General features: G+C 41.3%; 1 protein-coding gene across 2 annotated transcripts; it reads left to right on the plus strand.

The window, feature by feature from the left end:
• The first annotated feature begins 794 nt into the window (after window positions 1–794).
• Window positions 795–6,743, plus strand: kat7b (K(lysine) acetyltransferase 7b). 2 transcript variants are annotated; one of them, XM_069664372.1, is made up of 14 exons: window positions 795–978; window positions 1,952–2,102; window positions 2,204–2,452; window positions 2,565–2,647; window positions 2,924–3,007; window positions 3,202–3,300; window positions 3,430–3,540; window positions 3,685–3,876; window positions 4,084–4,173; window positions 4,303–4,443; window positions 4,536–4,629; window positions 4,755–4,901; window positions 5,029–5,135; window positions 5,747–6,743. In XM_069664372.1, the coding sequence occupies exons 1-14, from the start codon at window positions 949–951 to the stop codon at window positions 5,846–5,848; spliced, it is 1,680 nt and encodes a 559-aa protein (XP_069520473.1). In that variant the 5' UTR covers window positions 795–948; the 3' UTR covers window positions 5,849–6,743. The 2 variants fall into 2 exon arrangements, with proteins under 2 accessions (XP_069520473.1, XP_069520474.1); XM_069664373.1 differs by having other exon boundaries at window positions 795–966.
• The last annotated feature ends 14,412 nt before the right edge of the window (window positions 6,744–21,155 follow it).

A 21,155-nucleotide genomic window follows, 5' to 3' on the forward strand; every position in this document is an offset into this window, starting at 1 on the left:
CTTAACTTAAGCACTAAAAACTTTCCCCCTGATCTTTCAGCCATATATCTTCTTAATTCTCATTAAAAACGTTACATCCAACCTAAACATTTTATTTTACCACTTGAGAAACCCATTAGATAAGGTTAACCGCTTCAGAAAAAGCTACTAAATAAGGGTTTTTGATTTAAGATTTAGCCTATAAGTAGTAGTGTAACGTTGTAACTAAAATAAAATGATAATTCAAATACAGTTAATCTATTATAAAGGTGCAGTAAAATGTTAGTTTAGCAAAAGGAGGACACAGGTGTTGTTATAGGCTAGTTAAAGCTCCTGTTCCTCACAGGAACCCCCTGTGGACAAAGCTGTACCTCTTCTTTCTTTGACGATTTTCTCCTGTACATAAAGTGTTGGTTTTTAACAAAAAATCATAACACAAAGTCATATGTATCACTCAATTACTTCACATTTTTTGCCCTGAAAAAAGGAAAACAAAGGCAGCGTGCAGTTAATCGCTTCGTCTGACACCTACCCCCGCCCGCAGTTTCAGGCACTGAAAAGAACTATATTGAAATAATCAATCTTGTGGCTGGTGGTCTGGTTTGCTTTTGTAGGTCATATATAGTAATCAGAATTAATTTCAGTCTGTTAAATAACCAGTAAAAAGCTCCTCGCTTTAAAGAGCCCCATTTGAACCTAAATTGATTACCAGGATTTCGTAGTGAGGCGCAGAGTCGCCCTCTGCTGGTCTGGCGGCCTACCTGCAATAGATTTTCCACCGGAAATGCAATTCTCTGCTCTGTCTGTGTGGGGAATGTGGCGCGAGAGACCCAGGCAACGCTGTGTACATAAAAACTTCTGCCTGATACAATCAATAAATACTTATCTTTCGTATTTTTGTTAAAGTTTAGGGGATTTTCACATTTTTTGACAACAAATCTACAGGAAGTGCTGCTCATCTAGGTGAAAATGCCTCGCAGACGACAGGTACGAACAAATGTAGGTCGCACAAGAGCCGTTAGCTAAGTTAGCAACAGTCCGAATGGGGTGAACGTTCCACCAAATTACATTCAATATTCTGACTTTTTAACATGCTGTAATATGGCATTAGTTGTCCATACCTTCAACCCAGATAGCAGCTTTTAACGTTTTTCATTGCTTTTAAATGTCTTAGTACTCATATTTGACATTTTCAGTTTACGTTAATATAGCTTAAGTTATATACCTTGGTGGTTGGTAACAAGCATCTAAACCAAACCCTAATCTTCACTACGGATATTATATAAATAAAACTGTAATTTGTGGGTTATTTGTACGCCGAATTCACCATAAGACCACACTGGCCGGCATTATGTCAAAAATAAATGTATTGGTGCAAGCAGAAAGAAACCGGTGGGCATTACATCTTAAACTGTGAGATTTATCAATGTAGTTTGGTGCCGCTGTCTGTTAGCTTATAGGGAAACGGGGTCAGCTTAGCTAACAAGAGAGGCTAAGCTAACAATAATAATAGGTTGCTGAAGTGCTAACCGGGCGAGCTACTTTGCCGGATTGCCAATGCTAATGCCTACCTGCTGCTACATTATTGTTGCCCTTTGAAAGTGTCAAATGCTTAATGTGGAAATATATACTAATTAGCCAACGTTAGTCACAGATATCTAACCTAACGTTACTACAGACCCAGCTAACAGCGAGCTAACAGCTGTCTGTGGCCTTTTCTCTAGGCACGATTACAGAGATAGCAACAGTTAACACGCAAAAAGCTCTTTTCATAAAGGGAAGTGTTGGGAATCTGTTCTATATATCCAAACTAAACTGTCATTAGTAAGCTAGTCTTTACTGAAAGAACTTATGTCATGTCAAATTAGCATTACTGACACTTACCATAACTTATCAGCTTTTAATTTTGGTACTTTGATTACAGAATTGTTAAGGATGCCTCTCAATAAAGGTTTTTCTTCTTCCCTCACAGAGACATATGGTCGGGAGTGGTTCAGATGGAACTGAAGACTCTGACTCCTCCGCTGAAAGAGAACAGACCAATAGTTCAGAGAGTGATGGGAACATGCCCAAGAGACAGCGCCTCACCAGAGCCTCCACCCGCCTTAGCCAAAGCTCTCAGGGTCAGCTAACATATCCTGTATTTAAAATAAAAAGCTTTTACTTTGTACTTTAATCTCAGCAGCTTAATCAAAGTGGTGGTTTTTTACTCCTATTGCTTTAGATACTCCGGACTTGAAGCGAACCGTTGACCACGATGAATCTCCACCATTGACGCCCACGGGAAACGCTCCCTCCTCAGAGTCTGAGCTGGACATCTCCAGCCCCAACGCCTCCCACGATGAGAGCCAGTCCAAAGATCAAGGCAACAGGGACTCCGATAAGGACCTCTCGCATCGCCCCAAACGCCGCCGCTGTCACGAGACCTACAACTTCAACATGAAATGCCCGACACCAGGATGCAATTCACTCGGTAACACCTCTTCGAACATGTTCTGCAAATGGTTCATCAATTGTAATATTATTATTTTTCTGAAAATTTTTTCTATCATAATATCATAATCTCCTCTCCTAAATTCTCCCAGGTCACCTCACAGGAAAACATGAACGTCATTTTGCTGTATCAGGGTGCCCACTTTACCACAATCTGTCTGCGGATGAATGCAAGGTGAGTAACTTAACATACTTTCATATCTGTAAGTTGATGTTCTGTTGATATATTTCATTAGCATGTCTACTGTCAGTAGCGAGTAAGGCTTGGCCAACAGTTTACCCCACTGTCAGCTTCTTTTGTCCTGTATTTTTAAACTTTTATTTTAACTATTTATAGGTTTTTTTTAATATTAAATTAATGCTGTTTGCATGTCTACAGTGATTTAAAGTTGAATTTTACTCTGGTTTTTTTTCGCACTGACTATAATCCTTCCATTCCTCTCTACATCAGGTTAAAGCCGTCAGCCGTGAGAAACAAGAGGAGGAAGTGAAGACGCAGGAAGAAACCAACTCACGCCATGCAACGCGTCACCAGGTTGTCTATTAGTGGGATGATTAGCATCACAGTGATTAGCTTTACTTTCTAACAGGAAGCATATGAGTGTTATGTAGGACTGCATTACTGCTGCAGAGTTGCTTAATACTTTGTCTGACAAAACACAATAACAGTTGTTATTGTGCAGGTGTGCTGTCACCGTTAAAGTGAATGCATTTATATCTTCATTCCAGACTCCAACATCCAAACAGAGCAGGTACAAAGAGCAGGTGGCTGAGCTGAGGAAAGGGCGAAACTCCGGCCTTCAGAAGGAGCAGAAAGAGAAACACATGGTACATCCCTGGCACGCAAACATGCAGTTGCTGCTTTGCATTTCATTCATCACTATTGCAACTGGCACTGTGTAGATTATTGGATGATATATCTTCCTATCTCTTTTCCTCTTCCTGTGTGGTCAACAGGAGCATCGGCAGATGCACGGCAACACAAGGGAGCCTCTGCTGGAGAACATCACCAGCGAATACGACCTGGAGCTCTTCAGAAAAGCTCAGGCCCGAGCATCTGAAGATCTGGTAATAGGCTCTCTCAAATCTACATCCGTACCACATTAAGATTTTAAATACTTCAAGAATTGGTTATAAATTCCAGTTAATGAATAAAAATACACACTGGTAGACGCTAAGACCAGCTGTAACAGTATGTCTCCCTTCCTGCAGGAGAAGCTGCGTATCCAGGGTCAGATCACTGAGGGCAGCAACATGATTAAAACCATCCTGTTCGGCCGCTACGAGCTGGACACCTGGTACCACTCGCCGTATCCGGAAGAGTACGCACGTCTGGGCCGCCTTTATGTCTGTGAATTCTGCCTCAAGTACATGAAGAGCCAGACCATCCTCAGGAGACACATGGTGAGAGCCGGAGACCGAAGGCAGTCTGTGATACACCATTCATGTCAGGACAATAACTGTAGACCCACAGCTTTATTATTATTATTATATTATATTTTTTGTTAGTTGTAATAGTTTTTTTTTTTTTTACAATTTCTCCATAATAATTTTATAAGATGATACTTTTCTTTGAATCTAACACTGATGTGTTTAACAAATGTCTTTCAGGCCAAGTGTGTGTGGAAGCATCCCCCAGGAGACGAGGTGTACAGAAAAGGAGCCATATCTGTGTTTGAAGTTGACGGGAAGAAGAATAAGGTAGGGACACTCGGCTCAGTCAATATTGGGAGATTACACACACGTCAGTAAAGCAAACATCCTTGCCAGTGTCATCTTACTTACTTAAATCAACCGTAATGAAGGGAGTTGGTGTCATTTTATCCCCAGATCTACTGCCAGAACCTGTGTTTACTCGCCAAGCTCTTCTTGGACCACAAAACGCTGTACTACGACGTGGAGCCGTTTCTCTTCTATGTCATGACTGAGGCCGACAACACCGGCTGCCATTTAGTGGGATACTTTTCCAAGGTAAATGAAGAACACAGCAACCATTTCTAGTGCGCCTAATAAATCTAAATTATTGGACACAGAAGCAAACTAAACCTGATTACTTCTTCTAGGAGAAGAATTCCTTCCTCAACTACAACGTTTCCTGTATCCTGACAATGCCGCAGTACATGAGGCAAGGCTTCGGAAAGATGCTAATTGACTTCAGTATGTATTCAGCTGCCGTTAACGACCTCATTTTGTTTACTGTGCCAACAATGAATAAAATTAGTGTTATTTCCACGTTCATTTCATGTGCTGCTCTCTCTGACCCTCCTCTGTGCTTTGTTAAGGCTACCTGCTGTCCAAAGTGGAAGAGAAGGTGGGCTCACCGGAGCGGCCACTGTCTGACCTGGGCCTCATCAGCTACCGTAGTTATTGGAAGGAAGTGTTACTCAGATACATGTACAATTTCCAAGGCAAGGAGATCTCTATTAAAGGTGAGTGAGAGCACAAAAGTCGAGCCAACTTGATGACGGGAACACATTTATTAACACATGAAAAGATGTCTTGGACAAAGGACACACATGCATATACTTAACATTAATTATGGTATTTGGCATACAGAGATCAGTCAGGAGACTGCTGTCAACCCGGTGGACATAGTGAGCACGCTGCAGTCTCTTCAGATGCTCAAATACTGGAAGGGAAAGCACTTGGTGTTGAAGAGACAGGTAAGATAAGGCCAGTGTATTCATTGTTTCATCTCTCTGAATAATTTGAGTGTTCTGAAATCAATACTTGAGATTTTCCTCCTGACAAAAAGTTTTTTAAAGCTCCTGTGAGGAACTTTCAGTGTGTGTTGATTTTGGCGCCCCCTGTGGACAAAGCTGTACCTCTTATCTCTTTGCTGATTTTGTCCTGTACATGCTGAAGTGGTGTTTTTTAACAAAAAATCTCATCCTGCTTTCTTTAACAGTCATATGTATCACTCACTTTATATTTTTGCTCTGGAAAATGTAAACAAAGGTAGCGTGCAGTTAATCGCTTCATCTGACACCTACCCCCCACCAGCGGCTTCAGGCATTAAAAATAACTTTATAGAAATATTCTTGTCGCTGATGGTCTGGTTTTTTTTTGTAGCTCATATAGAGGCATCAGAATTAATTTCAGTCTGTTTCATAACCAGATAAAAACTCCTCACAGGAGCTTTAACATGGATGGACATGAGTGAATATTGGACATTAACATTTCAAGGCTCGGCTGCTGTCTGAATGCAGTTTTTCATGTTGAACAATAATTGTTTATTTGACATCCCCGTTTGGTACTATATCCTTCCTCCTAGGACCTGATCGACGAGTGGAAAGCGAAGGAGATCAAGCGAGGCAACAGCAACAAAACCATCGACCCGAGCTCGCTGAAGTGGACGCCTCCCAAAGGGACATAAGCACTATGAACCTCAGGCTACTGAATGAACTCACCTCCAGCCTCACCAGCCACAAGTAGCCTCGACCTACGAAACTGTCAATAAAGACCCGTGCTCTCTCTTTCTTTCATGTTTTTACCCTTCTTTTTTTTGTGTCTCAGTACTTTTTTTACTTTTATATTTTACTTTTGTTTATATTTTAAACGGCATTCGTTACAAATCAGCTGATTTTTGGCTTTAACGTTGTCAACAGTAGAGCGTCTCCTTTGTCCTATTCGTTCTAAACTGCCTACTTCCACTAAGCTTTGAATGTTATGATAAATGGTCCAGTGTGGTGGATAACATGAATGTTTAGCTTTTCTCATGCAAAAAAAAAAAAAAGCATACCTAGATTTGGCAGCATTTACCGGCTGTTGTTTTGGGTTTAATACAATAACTGTTAGCATGACATGAAACTGTAAGCAGAGTGTATTTGAGAAATGATGTATGGTGACGTCTTTGGTCGGTGTAAAATTGTATAGATGATAAATAATGTACTTCTTTTCTCTAACTCCATCAATATAGGATCTGGACCCATTCCTCTGATGAACCTGCCAAATAATGAAAAAATAATAAGTTCAGTTCTTTTTAACTTTCCTGAAAATATAAAAAAAGAAGACAAAACCACTGTAAGAGTGCACATAGAAATAAAACGACCTCAGGTTTTTCTACTGATACAATCATACCTTTCTCGCGTGGTTTCTCTGGAACATCGGTCGCAGTGGTCGTGGTTGCAGAAGGAATAATTCTGGTCAAAGGTTCTGTGATGAACAGGAAATATTTCGACTCAACATTTGACTGTCTTTGCTTTGTACTTTGAATCATAGATGTTAAATGTGTATTAGCAATTTGATATTTTTAATATCAATAAAGCTGCCTTGATATTTTCAAACGAGTTCGATTTTGTGCTCACTGTCGCTGGAAATGCTTCTTCCCATCAGGCCCACGAACACTTCTCCTTTATTCCCTACAAATGTGAGGAAGACGTTTAGAGAGGAGTTTTACAGTTTTAAAAACAACGATGCTGCCATGAGAGGCAAGACAAGTGATAGCAGCGATACATTTTACTAGATTGGAAGCAACAAGCCACTTACGTCTGTTTACTTGAAAAGGTTTCTTTACACCTGTGAGGGAAAAAGAAACCAGTGTAACCTGTTTATTCATAGTCCTGTTCCAGCCCATCATAATCATTACCACAAACATACAGTAATGTAAAACAAGGCGAAAGAATACTTTTTTTTTTAAAAGTTGCATAAATGAATGCTTTTTTTTTTAAAGGCGCAGGTACAAATATCTTTTAAAAAGGTGCATGCATTTTATTTAATTTTTTTTTAAATGTGCATGTATACTTTTTTTATTTATTTCTAAGGGCATGTATAAATATATATTTTTAAAAGGTGCGTGTATAAATGCATTTTTTTTGTGATGCAGAAATGAAGCCAGAGACCTCCTGAGCGTTTCCCCATGAGTCCGTAGAAGCGAAGGGCTTTGGATCTTTTCATCAGACTGGCCAGCGGGGGGGTCAGACCTGCCTCCAGTGACTCATCCTGATTGAAAAAACATTTTTTTCCCCTTATTGTAAAAATTAGGAACATAAGAATTTGATATCCTTTTTTTAATATCTATAAATCTTTCCTACATTAACTTGAATCCCTTCATATTCATTGCCACATTTTTTTGCAGTTCAAAAATGTCCCCAGTTTTATTCTAATAAGGTAAAAACATTTTATTTCTGATGCTCACCTTCCAGTCTTCAGATAGCCCTCTCTCCTCGTCCACAGTAGAAGCCTGGTAAGTTTGCACCAAAGCACAAAAAGTAACAACAACCAGCTGGATCTTCCAGTTATCCATCTCACAGCCACAGGGAAAGGCTTCAGTTCTGTTTCTCTTCAATCACAGCGGCTAAAAAAGACACATTTAAAAATGTGGTTTTGCTGATGGGATTCGCTGCTATTCTGTCTGCCCCAACTGCATCCAGGGTGCATTTATACCTCAGACCCCAAGCAGCTAGACCCTCCCCTCCAAATGTGATTATGCACTTGCCCCCATTGCCTCTTTAAGCTTCAAAATTTGCTTATAATTCAATACGAGGTCGATTTCCAACTAAATTATTAAGTATTTTTCAGCTGTAATACATTTCAAATCTGATAAATCACATGTTTTCAATTGAATACAGTATTTATTCTATTTGAATTAAAAAGATTTACTAGCAGTGGAAAAAAACTGAATTTCCAATAATTTCGTAGCTCAAATATTTACATTTGGGAAGGTCACCTTTCATCTCCATTTTTATTGGACATCTGGTCTAAAAATATTCCCCCGTTACTCATTTGTGACCTTGTGATGTGCACATGCTTCTTTGATATCAGCGGGGACGTGGGCAGGACACGTCGGAGTCTTTGAGCGATGCTTTGCAAATATGACCGTCTGCTTTGAAGGTAGAGCTTTATTAGTCAGTCAATTGACTCTGTGGATCACTGCTTGTTCTGGGTTTATTAAGCAGATGTGACCTCAGAGGTCAAATGAGCCACACATGTAACACTGATTGTTGGAAGTCAAGCAGATGGACAAAAATGGTAATTTTTAAACTCCTGCAAAAATGGGGAAAAAGATTGTATATTTCCAATCTCATCCCTCATCATTAAACCTTTTCATGATCTTTACTTACTTAGCTCTGTTTTTTATAAAAGCTGAGCTTGTCTCCGAACACTGCAGCTATAGACACTCTGGAGAGGCAATTACTTGACAATCTGTGTGCTGTAAGGACACCCACTCGAAACAAAGCTGACACACACATCAGATGCTTTGATCCGCACACAGGTGCTTCTAAAAGCAAGAAAAGACCAGGGACAATTAGGCCTGAAAGGCAATTAGACCTGAACAGCCCTCCTGTGTGCGTGCAGGCTAACGCACAGCTAACGTGGAGAGCTCGAATCAAAAGGAATCAGAGGGAGAACATTTGCATGTGAAATGTTTCAGTCACAAAGAGCTGCTGTAATGACAGGACGCTGCATTTTCAGCATGTGACGCAGGAGAGCGGGTATGGACCAGATTTCTGGGTTTTCGGTCTGATATTCTCCACTGATCCAGTTCACCTCCAGATATGTGACTCCTCTATTGTCTGTGTTTAATTAAAATATATTATATGATTGTCTGCTGTCTGAGTACATTGTGGTTATTGACCTAAATAGCACAGCGACAGCTGGAGAAGGCAAACAAGGCCAATATTTCTTATCATAAGCTTTATCAAACTACCCTTTTCTGCCACTCTTGTGCAGCATACAAACATATAGCCGTCCTACGAAAGCCATGACAGCCAGATATTTTTTTCCAGTGGATTTCACTTATTGATTACTGTCACGATTTAAAGAGAATTTCCTCAAATATAAAAAAATTGCATCCAAAATCAATGGCCTGTCTTTAAAAACAAGGGCCTAAATGATCCAGCTCATTCATTTCTTGTTTTAAAAGTGAAATACAATGATTTTGGGGGTAATTTTTTATTCCTTTGCATTGCTGATAGTAGAGACATGAATTAGGGGAGAGTACGATTGGGAAAATCCCACACAAAAAAAAAACCAAGCCTGAATCAAACCAGGATCATAGCGCATCCCTGTACTTGAACGGCTCACCAAAAAATGTGTAATGTTAAGAGGTGGCCTGGGGATGTGGAGTTTCAGAGTATTGGCAGCAATGTTCTAGCTTTTAGGGTATCACCCCCTCTCTCCAACCACTATTTTTGTGATGAAAATATTTATGGAATCAAAACTGTAATATAAACAGTTGTATACAGTTGAAAACATCAATGGGGCATTTTTTAAATATAAATATATAATAAAAATCATACTGGTATTTGGAAATTACGAGAAATGATGACCATTGACCTTTGTTGGGAGGGGCTTGGGGGTGCTTGTTGCTACTAGCTACCCCTGAGAAGACATTTAATAATCTAATAATCATAATAATTTTTTAATTTGTGAATCCTAAAGCCTAAATTAGGAAAGTTTTTTTAGTAATTCGTTTTTTTAAAAAAGGTAAGAAAAAAAAAAGAAAGATTATTTTTGAGGGAAAAACAAGAAGCTAACACATGTGATCCGATCCGGCCAATCAGCGTAGCGCGCACCGAACCCTTGACCTTTAATCCACTTCCGGTTAGCGAATTTGTAACTTTTCGGTTGGCAAATTAACCAAGAGGTGTGCAAACGAATTCCCCCAAAACACGTCTTCTTCGGAATAATAGCCCACACAACCAATGTATTGAGTTATTTTGGAGTCATTCAAGAAAACTTGTTTGTGGAAATCTACGAAACTCGCGTGCTACTGCAAAGAAATCATCCACCGCCTCTAGGCGCGGTATTTTTATCGTCTGTATCGTTTGTAAAACTTCTTGAGGAATACTAGTGGGGACTCTAAAAACAGTAACTTGGCACTGTTGGATATAAACAGCGAGAACAAGACCTGAGACAGCGACTTAATCATGTGATGGACTCGACCACGCAAGCAGACGCATTGTTTTGTTATGAAGACGTCTAATAGTAAGTGCGTGATTTTCCTCCCTCTGCTGGATTATAAATTCAATGCATTTGGTGGTCGAGACGCACATCCTTGTACCTGGCTGTATGAATTTGTGTGGTCTCAGAATATAAGGCTGAAAATGCGCAATTGCTTGTCTGTTGCTTGCTGCTTGAGAGAAGGCCAGTGCGTGGCAGAATTGTGTGACAGTTTATATTAAGAGATGTCTTCCTGTGGAAAGGCTTGTGTGCCTTGCACATCTCTTGAGTGGAATATCCCCCTTGTGTTTAAATCATAGTCATAATCATAATGATAAACTAACTCTCTGCAATTTTACCCGCGTGTCTGCGCGCATGTGTGATCGTCTGTCGGGGATGTTGGGATATAAACTTTTGCGACCAGCAACCTACATGGAAAAGCGAGTATTTCAGAGGACCATCATTGAAAACATTTGCCTGTCTATAGCTGTCAAGCGGAAATCTTGTTAAAGTGTTGGACACATTGGAAAGCCAAACATGGAGGATAATAAGGACAATACAACAAGCTGAACAACACTATAAGTAAGCTTCCTCAGCTAAAAGTTTTCTTCTCTCATCACTCCTGTGCTACCTAGCAGGAGTTGTAATTTTTTCATAGTACTATAAGATTAATCTGTTTTATTATAAAGTTTTAATTCTAGAAGTGCTACAGTCGTTTTTGTTCACAGCTGAAGGATTTTGAAAAAACAAACAGAGGCTTTTTTTTGTGTGTCTTTGATTTGAGTGGGGATTGTTTGTGGTTGTAGCTTTTTGCTGCACTTTGCTCAGTAGAAATGTACGCAGTTAATTTTGCTTGCATTGAACATTTCGTAACCTTTACTTCAACCATTTACCCGGGATAACTGAACAAAAAATATTAGTAGCTGTTATAAACAATCAAGCCCCCCATAGCTTCCTAAATTAGCTCACCCAATAACAATCCCCTGGTGCCACATTTTTAATTGGAAGCTTGTATTACAAACTGGAGATATAGAGTTCGGTAGTATTGAGCATTTAGCAGGCGGAGATGTTTCTAGAAATTTACTGCTGAATTCAAGCAAGAAAACTTGAAATGTAGGATCCAGAGATGCTTAAACCTGATTTAATACTCGAGTCCTTGAGTCCTGGTGTTAGCCTCTGCTGATTCGACTTTATAACTCTTTAACAATCTGTCTCTTGTGAGTTCTTTATCTTTATGTTGCCAAAAGTGCAGCACTAAATAGGCAGAGTGCCACTTTCAAGTGATGAATTCAGTTCTTCCTTTAGGGAGTCCCATTCGTCTGCTTCAGCTTAGAGTAATTACAATAAATCTTTCATGGATTTACAGTTTTAATTCGGTGACACTTATTGACTCCACATGGAACGCTAATTCATCTGTTTCTATCGTCCATGATCATCATTAGGCAGGAAAATTATACATGACAGATGAAGTATACAGGATCTGTGCATAATTTCTTTGTGGTTTTAAGCAGTGATAAAATCTTTATTAATGTGAGTAACTGCTTTCATATGCTGTTAAGTAAGTGCTTCCATGTATATTTCTGATCTAAATGTTACATCAAGTAGTCTTACTTTTCACTAAATCATTAGATCTTATTCCTAAAGAAGGCTGCAGGTAAAGGCTAATGTCTGACACAGGGTGGCGCTGCCTGACAGAACCAGTCTCTGACACCTCGTTGTTAGAGCTGAGGGCCATAAGCTCCTGCTGACAGATGCTGTGTTATCAGATTGGAGATGTGAGTAAAGCCCACACACGCTCCTCTGCGGTGAGTTTAGACTAAAGGACAGATATCATCAGCTCTCAGCCTGACGGAGCGGCTTTAAGGCCGACTGTTAGACCTGCTATCTCTACACGATCTGGTGCATCTTAACGCTGACAAATGAGTCAATTCAGGAGACAAAGTGGGCTTAACTGCAGCTGGTCAGTCGAGTTAGTAAAGAGACAAAGGGTGGTCACTGCGCTATTTAAATATATGTGTTAATGAAGGTGTTCTCCTCCAGACGGGGTTTGAGATGCATAGAAACTTGCTTATCTGAATAATAGGTTGGGTTTGTTGTGTGGTAAAACTATTACTTAGACTAAATGTTTGAAATGACATTTCTTTCTTAAAATAATAATATAAATATTCTACTATCAAATTAAGTTAAAAGCAGAATCAAACATGTATAAAAAGCAGTTTTGGCCTCTTAAACTAATTTCCCCATTCATGACACCCTTGCAGGAGCGAAGCTTTATATAACTCACCCAGTTAAATAATATAAAGGCTTAAAGTTCTGCATGATTGGGGGCGTGACAGCTTTGAGCGACAGGTGGATACTGCTCGCTCTCTGCTTGGTTCACCTCAGTGAACTTGACATTGCAGCGTTTTGGAGAACTCCTCATGCAAATATTGAACAAATATTACTCCTTGCTGTGCAGTTACTTGTGTTAACAGACAGTCCAAGAAGTCTGCCCTCTTTACGTGACTGGCATTGTGGTATTACTTTATCTGTGTGCATGATTTACAGTCAGTAGCGTGTGTGCTCACCATACCCGGCTTGTTAGCTTGTTCAGTGTTTCTCAAATGTTGATTCTTCTCTTGTGGCGGCCCTGAACAGGAGGCGAGACGTTTGTTGGCTTTTCCCTGCAGAGAAGATGGCAGGTCCTTATGTAATTACCTGACTGTCCAATAAGCCAGCTAATGAATTAGCCTTGAGCATAACTTTGAAAATGTAGCGTTTGCGTTTTTTCATCCTTACTAAATGTTCAACAGCAGCCAGTTTGTGCACGGCAAACCCGCAGTATGCATTGCTTTATGTGCGCCATTTACGCCTTCTGTTGTACACAATTCCAGCAAGGACTGTGTCGGTCCTGGCTAGTCAGACGCGCTGCTAACGTTAGCTAGCTCTCAGCGTCGGGGAAAGCCCTGACTTCGCCCACAGAATAGCTCTTACCTGCGATGCGTGGACCTCTCGAGCCACCCAGTCTTTTGTGACATTAACCGCTCACCACATCACGGACACCCGGCAGCTCGAGTCTGGTAAACAAACGCGAGCGATGCACGAAAGCACACGGCTGTGAGCGTGAATCTGCAGCCGCCAGCACACAAGCTGAAAATCGATGTAAATCCTAAAATAAGCCCCCCTTTGTGACAAATAGGGCATTGATTGTGAATTGATTGTGAATCGGGAATCAAATTGTGAGATATTGAAAGATCCACACCCCTCACATCGCCTACATCATTCTGCGCAGTGGGGAACATGATACAGGAACACGTTTTTAGAGGAGGCGTTCCTTTGAATATTTGACTCCTTGCTACCCTGATATTGCTTTATATTTTGACATTAAGAACAAACTCCTTCCTATTATTTAAGACTATTTGAAATGAGGAATTACTCTTCACGGTGCATGTATTTAGGACTTTTAGTGTGATTGTTTAACTGCTGTAGAATACATGGCATCCAGCAGGTGGCAGTGTTGCCTAACACATAAAATACAAGCACCCAAAGCCTGCAGGGTCGCTGCCACAAGCCAGCATGTTTCCTCCACCTCACATATTCCAAGCAGACTTTAAAGTCCTCTTAATGAATTTATGTCTTGTTGCTTGTTCTTGTTGTTCCCCCCAGAAATGAAAGAATGCGCATTTTCACAGCCTCGGCCGGGGGCAATGTGACGCTTATTATGATTCCTCTTTGATTTTTATGGTCAACATTTGTGCTTTGTTTGTACGTTTTAAAACTGAAGTGCAGGCATACAATGTTTTGTTACCACTACACATAAATCTGGATATTTGTTGTTGAAGTTTTCACTTGATTGAATTATTGAATGATGAAAACCTTGTTGCTGGAAATTGTTAGTTTTGCATCGCTCATGAAAAACTTAGTGTAATGAAATCTGCTCAGACCACAATGTACACGACCATAACGACACTTTTTTTCAGCTTAAATTGGCATCACACTGGCCCCAATTTCTCAGCAGATAAAGGCACAAAACTGAGGTACATTTGTAGGTAAATGCATCACAAGCACGTATCAGCTGCCCTGCCTGAAGAAAAGATGACTGTATTTATTCCTGCGTCATCCTGCGAGGATCCGACTAATTGTTTTCATGTAAACGTGGGCTCATCACACACTACAATAGATGAGACAGTGTGTAATAAAGACTCAATCTGTACAATGGTAGGCGGAACAACCTTGTGAACATGTGCCTATAAATTATCGTATGAGTTTTCTCTGTCGCAGTCGGCCTGAATGCCTCCTAACTCTCTCGCTCCCCGAGTTGTTTTTCTCGTTTGGTGCCCTGTGGCACTTTAGTGTGGTTTCTCCACAGAGGCGGACTTTTGGTTTTTTAAGGCATCTCTGAGAATGAAGTTCTGCTGTCTTTGCATGCTCAGACTGGGGGGCTTCAAGGCTGCTACTGCGGTGAATCTGACACTATTCTATGAAAAATAAAGTGACAGGCCGGGGTCATGGGACCAAAAGCAGCGATTGATGTGTATTTTTAATCTTGTTTTCTCTTGTTAAAGGCCGATTTTATCCCTCTTAGATAAAGCAGCATTCTCCTGCCTGTACCTGCACACATCAGCAGGTTGCGTGGAAGTCTTATCGCGGTGGTCACGCTTGCTTGGAGGTGATGTCAGGTGCCGGAGGTTCACTTCAGCAGCAGACAGATCTGCACTGAGAGGCCCGTGTTTGCAGCAGCTGATTGTAAACTTTGAAGTGATTAAAAATCCGTGTGTAGAGTTTATGTTTCATGGTTACCTCATGTTGTGGGATAATGTTCGTAAAACAACACTTCCTCTGTTGTTTTTGTTCCGGCATTACTGTCAGGATGAATTCTTTCATTGGTTTATGCCTGTAAACTGTGTCATGACCTTTAGCTGTTGAATATTTGCATATTGGTACCGTGTCAAAGTTACATTACAGGTTATGCTAGCTGCTTGCTCTGTTATTATTTTGTCACCAGTGGGCGGTTATGCAATTACTTGTGGTTTGCTTTTGGTCACAAGAAATCTTCTTCAAACTTTTGCCTTTGCTTAACTTCTGATATTAAGGTCATGTGAAACATTTACACAGATAAGGTAGCATTGTTTGTCTCTGTGGTGAGCAAAGTTAGCCGGCTGTTAACTTTAGCTCCATTGTTTGCTATGAGACACGAGAGTGGTATCAATGTTCTCATCTAAATCCCAACAAAGTAAATCCTGAAATGTGAAACTTTTAATTTTTAATCCGGATGCTTAAAATGTCTTTGTTTGAAAAGAGACTTCATAAATAGAGGTAGTCAGCAGCTCAGTCTGTAGGGACTTGTCTTGGGAACTGGAGGGTGGCCGGTTTAAGTCCAGGTACTCACCAAGTAGGGCTGGGCGATATGGCCTATGCCACCATGTAGGATTTTTCATATCTTGATAATGATATCATGATATATGAAATAGCCTATTTTTGGATAATCCTGTGTGAATTAAACACTTGACAAATTAAAAGTACTGAGTCCTTTTCTGCATGTTAATATCCATGTTAATAAGCAGTGCCTCTCCCTACGGTTCGCTCTCACATGCAAGGATTAGAACGTCAAGTGTGTAAAAATAGAGACAATATAGAAAAACACATACAATAGACATTTTCACATTGCTTTAACGATATATTATCATATTGCCCAGCCCTGTGACCAAGCGTGGAATAGGGGCTGGTAGCTGGAGGTGTGCACTGCTGAGATGTCCTTGAGCAAGGCACCGAATCCCCCAACTGCTCGGGGCGCATGTCCATGTGCAGCCCCCTCACTCTGACAGCTCTCTGTTAATACATATGTGCATAGGATCCTGTTTAAGTGCATGTGTGTATTTCAAGCCTAAAATCCGGAATATAAGTTGCAGCCTGTCGCAGGGAAAAAGGTTTTCTATTGCTATGTATTAATAAAAAGATGTATATTTATGTTATTTAAACACAATTTCAATTTATTTTCATTTAAAACACAAATTACAGCCTACCATCTGTTTTTACCACGTCGAGTTTGTGATCCTGCTAGCCACCGGAGCGGTAGCTAGCGGTAGCTGGCTGCCAACAGTAATGTTGATTGTTGTACGGGTGGCGGCTGCGGTGGCGATCATGACGATGCATGTCTGTGACGAAACGTTAGCAACAATCAAGTTTGTGTTTTCCTCGCTTAAAACAGTGAAGAAAACACAAAACAGCACTGCGGCATGTTGTAAATACGACATGTAGCGGCTCTGACCCGGAAACAGTTTGATGCAGGGATGTGATAATGTAAACGTCTGTGTAAAATAAGGTAACAGAATAACATATCTCTGTCTGCATTTTACTCTGGTATATTGGTCACACAGGTATATAAGACACAGCCCACTTTTTAGATGGAAAAAAAGTATTAAAGTGCAGTACATTTTACAGCACGTCTTCTTCTAAATCAGAAAGGTCTAAATGCAAGTTAAACTTAAAGGCTAGTTTTCATTAGCAGTCCCTTTGCTCTATGTTTTCAGGCCCCAAGAGTAATAAAAGTAAGACAGTATAATACACAATACTTAAAAAATAAAGTAAAAAGCACACATGATGCAGTTAAACAACATTAAAGGAGAAAGTCTAAATAATAGATGAGACTAAGAGAGTCCTTATAATGGATAATAAGTATAGCATTGACGTTGACAATAATAGGTGGGCTTCCTAACTGATTATCTGTTCTGCTGTTCATCAGCATGTCACATGACGTTGTCCTTTCCCAGCCTCATTAAAGTGCTAATCTGTTGGTTCTTGGGTCAGAACCCACCGCTCCCCAGAGGCCCCCGCTTGGCCCCCGCTAGCCATCTTCCTGTTTGCTCGGCTCTTGTGGCTTCTCCGACGCTCTCGGCCTATGGCGAGGCCTCGTTCGGTCAGACGTGCTTACTTTGTCGCGGAGCCAATCACCGATTCATTCCCAAAAAGCCTCAGAGGTTCAAAAGCCAAGTGCATAATTGCTCCTTAAATCAATCTGCAAATTTGGTGGTATCTGCGCTCGCAGACACTCGGCCTGGAATCGTTTATTCACGAGGAACGCTCGTGCATGGGACGTATTTAGAGCCAGAGAAAGATACCTTCAATTACGGGCCACATACATTTTACATTAAGCTCGGTACAGTTCATCCCATTTGTTCAGCCTTTATGGGTATCATTGTGTTTTTGTGGTCGTGATGGCGGTAGAGGCCACACAGCGAGCTCTGAATCTGAGAGGCTTCTCCCCTGAAAGTTTGTGAAATTTTCCCTCATTCTGTCTTCATAAAGCGCCGTCAGCTGCTTTAATATGTGAGACAGAGACACAGAGGAGGCAGACGGTGCGGTTGCAGCAGTGTCACTTTAAAAAACAGACAGGACTCATCTCCACCTTTAATAACAGCTCCTCTCCACACACACACACACTTTGATGCCCAGGGCTTTACGAGTCCTGCTTCTCTCTGTGTCTCTCTCTTCTGAGTTTTCTGTCTCCTTCTTCCTCCTTCTGTCTCTCTCTCTCTCTCTCTCTCCCTCCTCCTCCCCCTCCTCCTCTTCTCCCTGCTGTATTTGCAGGCAGCTTTAGTGCCAGACACCCTGAGGCAGCGGTAGCGCCAGCGAGTCTTCCCACCTCTGTTTTTGTGGTGGGAGATGACATGTCGAAGCTTTGAAGGGCAGGGGAAGGGAGGGAGAGGGGGAGGGAACGGGAAGGGGAGGCAGGGAGGGAGGGAGCACATCACTCGGCGTGTAGGACCCAGAGAGAGAGAGAGAGAATGTCATGTGGCCTGCAGTCCGCCCAGATATTCTCTCTCTCTCTTTCTGTCTATGTGGGCAGGCAGGAATGGCGACAGGAAGCAAACCCCCCTCTCTCTCCTCCTCCTCCTTCCTCCCTTCATCCTCTCCTACCCTCCTTCAGCTCTTCAGTCAGTCACTCACTCACTCACTCCTCATGTCTCCCCCCCTCCCGCTCCTCCACCCCCCTGACCCTTTTTCCTCTTCCTCATCCCACCTTCCATCCCGTCGCTCACACTTCTTCTCCCAGAAGTTCCCAAAGTAAAATCTTCTTTACCCCCCCTCCTCTCTCTCTCTCTCTCTCTTTCTGTCTCTCTCTCTCTCTTGGTTTGTCTCCCTCCCTCCCCCATAGGCGTGCCGGTGCATCATAACTCACTCTGTGTTGAAGTTTGCTGAGGTGTGTTGAGGTGTAAACTGTGAGTGAGTAGCAGACAAAACATGTTTGATTTCAGGTCCTCGGGTATAACTCACCCTCTCACCTGGGAAAGGAAAGCAGCAGTACTTTTCCAAAAACACAGGTTGCATATGAGAATAATCTTTATTTATAGAGCACCTTTCAGACAAAGTCACAGAGCGTGCATCTCTTAGAGCTTTTGGTAGGGAGGTTCATAATTAGGGCCGGGTATCGATGAGGATTTCTCAATTCGATTCGATTATTAACATTTTTAATTACATTAAGAATTGACCCCGAAGAAGTTACATCATGTCCTTTTTATCTAACATGACATCAACACGATATTAACAATTTTATGAATTAGACAGCTAATAAACTTTTTTTCCAGTTTCAGATTTTTAGTCTGAACATCCGGCTCATGGTTTTGAATAAACGAACTTGGTTTCAACTTGCACGAGATTTGGCCACGAGATCTCATAGGGCGAAGAACGAAACCACAACAGACTAAGATTATGTTACAGAGAGTAACATAAACATCGGTGCAAAACTAACTTACATATTCATGGACGCACACACCACGAAAAGAGTTCGTAGGCGATCACTGATGTCGTAGTAGGGGCAGTAAACAAGTCCGGGCATGTCTCCCTCACTGCTGTGTTTCGGGGGGGGGGGGGGGGGGGGATGCGCTGAGTCGTGCTGCGTTCAGGAGCACTCAGAAACAAGAGTTATCAGACACGTTTCTACGCATGTTTGTAAAGATTGATTTCGGGATGTGGTTTGGAGCCTTCTACGAATGAAATCCCCGAGAACCATCTTGAAGGGCGTCTCGTGCTCTCTGCGAAGCGCCCCCAAAGCGCTGCCCTCTCCCTTTTGGCACCCACGTTAATCAATTGGTCTGTTGGCGCCCGGGTTCTCAATCTGCAGCCACGGTTTCACCGTCTGTTTTATTTTCTCTGCTCGCCATGAGCGAATCTGGCAAGAGAACACAGTGATAACTGGATAAAATGGATAAACAGACGTAACTATGCAACACTGTTCTACAAACACTGTCTACACTGTGGCTGTTCAGTGTTTACTCTGGTAGGCGCTCTAGAAATCTTGTTGTTGTCTTCTTGTTTTTGTCTTGTTGATTAATTCAGCCCCCACATCTATTGTTTCCTTGTATGTGCTTTATGTTGTTTTACCCCATAATGGCTGCTAGAATTTGTCTTCAGGCAAATATACTTTCGCAGCAGCTTTTATTTTTTAGATTATTTTTTGGGCCTGTTATGCCTTAATTGATAGCGAGGACAGTGGATGGTGTTGGAAACAGGGTTAGATAGAATGACGCGCATGAAAGGGCTGAGGGCAGGAACCCCGGCGCCACCGATCGAGGATCGTAGCCTCACATGGTGTACATGGGCCGCCGCTGAGCTAATCCGGCGCCCTGGCTGTGTCTTTTTTAAAAATTTGTTATGCAAGTTTTGAGGCTTTTTTTTCTCTTGCGGTGAGAATCATACGACAACTCATTATGTTTTAGGCAACATAGTCCCGACTATTCAGGCCTCACCAAAGTAAACACAAACCTTTTTAAGCAAACAGCGCTACCGAATAAAGGAAAATGAATTGATTTATGTATTTCTTATATAATACAGCTCAAAAAGGTGCTTGTGCGAGTTTAACACAGTCAGTAGGACATCAAAGGAAAACGTGACTTCCTCTAAACCAGACTGACACTAATAATACCTCATTTTTCTTTATTTTTTTGACGAGTTTCACACAGAACTCTTTGACGGCTTCAGGAGTCTCTGCATTTTCCTCCGGTTTCGGAATCTCACAGCGCCACCTCCACTTTACCGGTACATGGCACTAATGCTTTCTTCTTCTTTTGTTAATTAATGGCGGTCGGCAAACATCTTTCAGTTGCGCTACAGCCACGGTCTGGTACTGATTACAACTAGATGCTGGTAAAAACAATGGGAAAATTATGTTTTTAAGATGAGGTGATTTTAAAAACATAAATTCATGTCTAGTTCGAATATTTGAAAATCATGACTCATCCCTATTCCACATCCACCGTGAGTGACGGGGACAAGCGATCCATCAAAGCCGTTTCTTCGCTGAGCGAGCTGTTTGTATTGAATGAAAGTTGAATGAAAATAAAGTAAATTGCTATGAAATACTTATTCTGTCACTCATCTCACTGTACAATGACTATATGAGATCAGTAGTGACTCACATTTGAAACGGAGCCTCTGGTTGGTGGAAAGTTAGAACACAGTCTCTGATTGGTCAGTAGACTCAACACAAGGCCTCAGAACGTGGCTAAGTGCACGACTAACAGCATTGAAACATGGATTAATGATTACAAGAAGACATTGGATTGGATTGGATTTATTATTATGATTTCACTGTATAGTGTGGGAGAAAAAGGATGAAATGTTAATGTCGCGAACTGAGCGGGCATTGTTTGAATTTGCCTGGAACGGCAACTTCCTGGAGGGACTATATAATATAAGTACATATCACATACGAACACGTGCACTTCTGTCATAAACAGGACACTAAAATAAGTAGTAAATGTCTGATAAAGATGTATGTTTGTCTGTCAGCTTTAACTGTCTATGTTCCCACTGTATGAATG

This window comes from Semicossyphus pulcher, unplaced genomic scaffold, assembly GCF_022749685.1.
Source record: "Semicossyphus pulcher isolate SPU_LCO1_2020_fin unplaced genomic scaffold, fSemPul1.0.p SCAF_16, whole genome shotgun sequence".
Lineage (NCBI taxonomy): Eukaryota > Metazoa > Chordata > Actinopteri > Labriformes > Labridae > Semicossyphus > Semicossyphus pulcher.

Excerpts from the sequence above, each read along its gene's own strand:
- kat7b (XM_069664372.1), top strand. The coding sequence starts at position 949 with ATGCCTCGCAGACGACAGGTACGAACAAAT. Across the intron at positions 2,453-2,564 it reads ACCAGGATGCAATTCACTCG|GTCACCTCACAGGAAAACAT; the intron begins GTAACACCTCTT and ends AAATTCTCCCAG. Across the intron at positions 4,174-4,302 it reads TTGACGGGAAGAAGAATAAG|ATCTACTGCCAGAACCTGTG; the intron begins GTAGGGACACTC and ends TTTTATCCCCAG.